General features: G+C 75.9%; 1 protein-coding gene across 1 annotated transcript; it reads left to right on the top strand.

The window, feature by feature from the left end:
- Positions 1-281: 281 nt before the first annotated feature.
- LOC309604423 (RAS guanyl-releasing protein 2-like) lies at positions 282-6,176 on the top strand (the record flags this gene model as incomplete). Its single annotated transcript, XM_082339366.1, has 7 exons — positions 282-374; positions 1,308-1,394; positions 1,975-2,062; positions 2,815-2,937; positions 4,502-4,646; positions 5,338-5,511; positions 6,060-6,176. Coding segments are annotated over exons 1-7 (807 nt in total), but the record flags the coding sequence as incomplete, so codon positions are not given.
- Between the last annotated feature and the right edge of the window lie 282 nt (positions 6,177-6,458).

Genomic DNA, 6,458 nt, shown 5'->3' with positions numbered 1-6,458 from the left:
CCCCCAAATCCCTCCCAGCACCCCCAAACTGGGAGCCCCAGGGCTGGGGACCCCCAACTCCCCTCCCAGCACCCCCAAACCAGCCCCCTTGGTGCCAAGGGACCCCCCGGGACCCCCAAACTGGGAGCCCCAGGGCCAGGGGACCCCCAGGACCCCCCAAACCAGGGCCAGGGGACCCCCGGGGACCCCCAAACTGGGAGCCCCAGGGCCAGGGGGCCCCCCGGCCCCCCCGGGCCCCCCCAGCTCCGGTTCCGGGGGGTGCTGACCCCCCCCCCCAGGAGCGAGTTTGGGGGTCCCCGCCATGAGCTGCACCCTGGACCTGGATCGGGGCCCCACGCTGGACGAGCTGCTGCAGGGCTGCATCGACGCCTTCGGTGGGGGCCCGCCTTTGGGGGGGCCCGGGGGGGGCCTGGGGGGGGGCCTGGGGGTCTGGGGGTTGGGGGGGGAGCCTGGGTTTGGGGGGGTCCTTGGGGTTTGGGGGGGCCCAGGGCTTGGGGGGGGCCCCGGCTTTGGGGGGGGCCCAGGGTCTGGGGGGGGCCCTGGGGGGGTCCCTGGGGTCTGGGGTTTGGGGGGAGCCTGGGTTTGGGGGGGGTCCTTGGGGTTTGGGGGGGGCCCAGGGCTTGGGGGGGGCCCCGGGTTGGGGGGGGGGGCCCAGGGTCTGGGGGGGGCCCTGGAGGGGTCCCTGGGGTCTGGGGTTTGGGGGGGGCCCCGGGTTTGGGGGGGGGTCCCTGGGGTCTGGGGTTTGGGGGGCTCTGGGGTCTGGGGGGGGGGGCTGGGGGGGGTCCCTGGGGTCTGGGGTTTGGGGGGGCTCTGGGGTCTGGGGGGGGGGGCCTGGGGGGGTCCCTGGGGTCTGGGGTTTGGGGAGGGCCCGGGTTTGGGGGGGCTCTGGGGTCTGGGGGGGGGCCCCGGGGTCTGGGGTTTGGGGGGGGCCCGGGCTTGGGGGGGGTCCCTGGGGTTTGGGGGGCCCAGGGTTTGGGGGGGGCCCTGGGGTTTGGGGGACCCCTTGGATTCGGGGGGGGTTCTGGGATTTGGGGGGGGACCACTGAGGTCTGGGGGGCCCTGGGGTCTGGGGGGGGCTCTGGGGGGGGGTCCCTGGGGTCCGGGGGCCCCGGGGTCTGGGGGGGCCCTGGGGGGCTCTGGGGGGGCTTTGCGGGGTCCGCCAGGGCTGGGGGTCTCTTGGGGGGGGGCTGTGGGTTTGGGGGGTCCCTTGGGGGGGGTGCCGGGGGGTCCCTGCTGTGGGGCCCGGGGGGGGGTCTGTGGGCCGGGGGGGGCTTCGGGGGTGCGGGGGGGGGTGACGCCCCCCCCAGACGCGCAGGGGAAGGTGCGGGACCCCCACCTCGTCCGGCTCTTCCTGATGATGCACCCCTGGTACCTGCCCCCCGCCGAGCTGGCCGGCAAGCTGCTGCGCATATATCCTTGGGCCCCCCCGGCCCCCCCGGCCCCCCCCGGGACCCCCGGCCCCCCCCAAACCGCCCGGGGAACCCCGGGACCCCCCCCGGGACCCCCAAACCCCCTAGGACCCTCCCTGGGACCCCCCAACCCCCCCGAGAACCCTTCTGGGACCCCCAACCCCCCCGGGACCCCCTGGGAACCCCCCCGGGACCCCTGGGACCCCCAGGACCCCCCCTGGAAACCCCCCCAAACCCCCCCGGGACCCCTGGGACCCCCCAGGACCCCCCCCTGGGAACCCCCCAAATCCCCCGGGGACCCCCCTGAACCCCCTGGGACCCCCCGGGACCCCCAAACCCCCCTGGGACCCCCCCGGGAACCCCCCCGGGACCCCCCGGGACCCCCCGGGACCCCCAACCCCCCGGGACCCCCCTGAACCCCTGGGACCCCCCCGGGACCCCCCGGGGACCCCCAAACCCCCCGGGACCACCCCTGGGACCCCCCCCCGGGACCCCCAAACCCCCCGGGACCCCCCCCCGGGACCCCCCCCCGGGACCCCCCAAACCCGCCAGCCCCCCAGCGCAGGCTCCTTGACGCCCCCCCCACTGTGGAGGAGTCGGGGGGGCTCGGCCGAGGGCCCCTCCCTGCGCCTCAAAATCAGCCACCTGGTCCGGTGAGAGACCCCCGGGACCCCCACCCCCGGGCCCCCCCGGGGCCCCCAGCCCCCCCTTGGGGACCCCCCAGCCCCCCCCAGAGCCCCCCTGGGACCCCCCCAGACCCCCTTGGGGACCCCCCAGCCCCCCCAGGGACCCCCAGGGAGCCCCCAGACCCCCTTGGGGATCCCCAGCCCCCCAATAGCCCCCCCAAAGCCCCCCCAAAGCCCCTCCATAGCCCCCCAGGAGCCCCCCCAGACCCCCTTGGGGACCCCTGGGCCCCCCCATAGCCCCCCCAAAGCCCCCCCAAAGCTCCTCCATAGCCCCTCCATAGCCCCCCAGGAGCCCCCCAGACCCCCTTGGGGACCCCTGGGCCCCCCATAGCCCCCCCATAGCCCCCCCAAAGCTCCTCCATAGCCCCTCCATAGCCCCCCAGGAGCCCCCCAGACCCCCTTGGGGACCCCATAGCCCCCCAATAGCCCCCCAATAGCCCCCCCATAGCCCCTCCATAGCCCCTCCATAGCCCCCCAGGAGCCCCCCAGACCCCCTTGGGGACCCCTGGGCCCCCCATAGCCCCCCATAGCCCCCCCAAAGCTCCTCCATAGCCCCCCAGGAGCCCCCCAGACCCCCTTGGGGACCCCTGGGCCCCCCATAGCCCCCCCATAGCCCCTCCATAGCCCCCCAGGGCCCCCCCAGACCCCCTTGGGGACCCCTGGGCCCCCCAGGGCCCCCCCCAGACCCCCCTGGGGACCCCCGCCCCCGCTGCCCGCAGGTACTGGGTGCAGGCCTTCCCGGGGGAGCTGGCCGGGGACCCCGAGCTGCTGGGCCGCATCCGGACGCTGCGGGAGGCGCTGGGCCGGGGGGGCCCCGACCCCGCCATCGACCTGGACGGCCTGTACGGGCCCGGGGCACGCGGGGGCACGCGGGGGCACGCGGGGAGGGCGGGGGGGCACGCGCGGGGGGCGCGCGCGCAGGGGGACACGGGTGGGTGCGAGCACGGGGACAGGCGTGTGCGTGCACGAGGCGTGTGCGTGCACGGGGACATGAGTGTGTGCATGGGGTGTGCGTGCACGGGGACATGAGTGTGCGTGCACGGGGACATGAGTGTGTGCATGGGGTGCGTGCACAGGGTGTGTGTGCACGGGGACAGGCGTGTGCGTGCACGGGGACATGAGTGTGTGCATGGGATGTGCGTGCACGGGGACATGAGTGTGCGTGCACGGGGGCATGAGTGTGTGCATGGGGTGCGTGCACAGGGTGTGTGTGCACGGGGACAGGCGTGTGCATGCACGGGGACATGAGTGTGTGCATGGGGTGCGTGCACGGGGACATGAGTGTGTGCATGGGGTGCGTGCACAGGGTGTGTGTGCACGAGGCGTGTGCGTGCACGGGGACATGAGTGTGTGCATGGGGTGTGTGTGCACGGGGACAGGTGTGTGCGTGCACGGGGACATGAGTGTGTGCATGGGGTGTGTGTGCACGGGGACAGGTGTGTGCGTGCACGGGGACATGAGTGTGTGCATGGGGTGCGTGCACAGGGTGTGCGTGCACGAGGCGTGTGTGTGCACGGGGACATGAGTGTGTGCATGGGGCGTGTGTGTGCACGGCGACACAGGTGTGTGCAAGGAGGGCGTGCATGCCCAGGGACACAGGCATGCGTGCACGAGGCGTGTGCGCGCACGGGGACAGAGGTGGGTGCATGGGGTGCGTGCGTGCACGGGGACAGGCGTGCGTGCATGAAGTGTGCGTGCACGAAGTGTGCGTGCACAGGGACACGAGCGTGTGCATGGGTTGTGCATGCATGGGGTCGCGGCTGCATGCACGGGCTGCAGGAACGCACGGGGACACGGGTGTGTGCATGGGGTGTGTGCACACAGGGACAGGCGTGCGTGCACGGGGTGCGCGTGCACGGGGACGCGGGTGTGTGCAAGGAGGGTGTGCATGCCCAGGGACACAGGGGCGCGGGCACGGGGCTACGGGTGCGTGCATGGGGACACGGGTGTGCACACGGGGCTGTGGGCGCGTGCACAGGGCTGTGGGTGCACATGGGGACACGGGTGCGTGCACGGGGCTGTGGGTGCACACGGGGCTGTGGGTGCGTGCACGGGGCTGTGGGTGCACATGGGGACACGGGTGTGCACACGGGGCTGTGGGTGCGTGCACGGGGACGCGGGTGCAGACGGGGACACGGGCGCGTGCACGGGGCTGTGGGTGCGTGCCCGGGGCTGTGGGTGCACATGGGGACACGGGCGCGTGCACGGGGCTGTGGGTGCACAGGGGGCTGTGGGTGCGTGCACGGGGCTGTGGGTGCACATGGGGACACGGGTGCGTGCACGGGGCTGTGGGTGCGTGGATGGGACGCGGGTGTGCACAGGGGGCTGTGGGCGCGTGCCCGGGCCGTGTGCGTGCCCAGGGCTGCACGCGCGCGTGCGAAGCGCCCTGAGCGTGCGCGGGCGCAGGCTGGCGCAGCCGGAGGGGGAGCAGGAGGAGCCCCCCCGGGCCGCGGCCCAGCGCAAGACCTCGCTGCTGCTGGACCACCTGGAGGCGGCCGAGCTGGCCGAGCACCTCACCCACCTGGAGCACCGCGCCTTCGCCCGCGTCCGCGTGAGCACGCCCGCGCGCGCCCGTGCACCCCGCCGCGGGCCGCCGTCGCACACCCGCCACCGGCCGCCGTCGCCCGCCCGCCATGGGCCTCCATTGCACACCCACCACCGGCCGCCATCGCACGCCCCGCGTGCAAGGCCCGGACGGGTCCCCTCTCCCTTGTGCACACTCGTGCAAGACCCACATGGGTCCCCAGCCATTGCACGCCCCCGGGACGGGTCCCCCTCCATCGCACGCCCACGTGCAAGGCCACGACGGGTCCCCTCTCCCTTGCACGCCCCCGGGACGGGTCCCCCTCCATTGCACGCCCACGTGCAAGGCCATGATGGGTCCCCAGCCATTGCACGTCCCCGGGACGGGTCCCTCTCCCTCGCACGCCCACGTGCAAGGCCATGACGGGTCCCCCCTCCCTCGCACGTCCCCGGGACGGGTCCCTCTCCCTCGCACGCCCACGTGCAAGGCCACGACGGGTCCCCAGCCATTGCACGTCCCCGGGACGGGTCCCCCTCCCTTGCACGCCCACGTGCAAGGCCACGACGGGTCCCCTCTCCCTTGCACGCCCCCCGGGACGGGTCCCCCTCCCTCGCACGCCCCCGGGGTGGGGGTCCCCTCTCCCTCGCGCGCCCCCGTGCCTGGGGGGCCCGACCCCCGCCCTCCCGCACGCCCGCGTGCGAGGCCGGCCCGCCCGCAGTTGCAGGACTACCGCAGCTTCGCCCGGCGCGGCTGCGCCGCCGGCAGCCCGGCCCTGCAGCGCGTCGTCGCCCTCTCCAACGGGGTCTCCCGCTGGGTGCAGCTGCTGGTGCTGAGCCCCCCGACCCCGGCCCAGCGCGCCCGCGTCCTCGCCCGCTTCCTCCACGTCGCCCAGGTGACCCGCGCCCCACGGCCCCGCAGCCCTGCCCCACGGCGGCCCCACAGCCCTGCCCCATGGCTGGACCCATAGCCCTGCCCCACGGCGGCCCCATAGCCCCACAGCCCTGCCCCATGCCCGGCCCCATAGCCCTGCCCCATGGCTGGACCCATAGCCCCATAGCCCTGCCCCATGCCCGGCCCCATAGCCCTGCCCCATGGCTGGCCCCACAGCCCTGCCTCCTGGCCGGACCATGGCCCCACAGCCCTGCCCCACGGCCGCTCCAGAGCCTTACCCCACAGCAATGCCCCTGCCCCATAGCAATGGTCCTACCCCACACCCCAGCCCCACAGCAGCCCCCCAGCAGCCCCCCAGCCCTGCCCCCCAGCCCCACAGCAGCCCCCCAGCCCTGCCCCCCAGCCCCCCCCAGCCCCCCAGCAGCCCCCCAGCCCCCCCCCAGCCCTGACCCCCGCCCCCCCCAGCCCCCCAGCAGCCCCCCAGCCCCCCAGCCCTGCCCCCCAGCCCCCCCCCCAGCCCCCCCCCAGCCCTGACCCCCGCCCCCCCAGAGGCTGCTGGAGCTGCGCAACTTCAACACGCTGATGGCGGTGGTGGGGGGGCTGGGGCACGGCTCCATCGCCCGCCTGCGCCAGACCCTCGCCCTGCTGCCCCCCGACGTCACCAAGGTGGGCACAGGGGCTCCGGGGGGGGCGGGGGGGGTCCTGGGGGGGTCCTGGGGGGCACAGGGGCTCCGGGGGTCCGGGGGGGTCCGGGGGGGTCCTGGGGGGCACAGGGGCTCCGGGGGGGCCGGGGGGGTCCGGGGGGGTCCTGGGGGGCACAGGGGCTCCGGGGGTCCGGGGGGGTCCGGGGGGGTCCTGGGGGGCACAGGGGCTCCGGGGGGGCCGGGGGGGTCCTGGGGGGGTCCTGGGGGGCACAGGGGGGTCCAGAGGGTCCTGGGGGGCACAGGG

This window comes from Platalea leucorodia (assembly GCF_965183815.1).
Source record: "Platalea leucorodia genome assembly, contig: HAP1_HAP1_SCAFFOLD_769, whole genome shotgun sequence".
Taxonomy (NCBI): Eukaryota; Metazoa; Chordata; class Aves; order Pelecaniformes; family Threskiornithidae; genus Platalea; species Platalea leucorodia.
The sequence above is the reverse complement of the archived record's forward strand: the minus strand, read 5'-3'. Positions and strand labels throughout refer to the sequence as shown.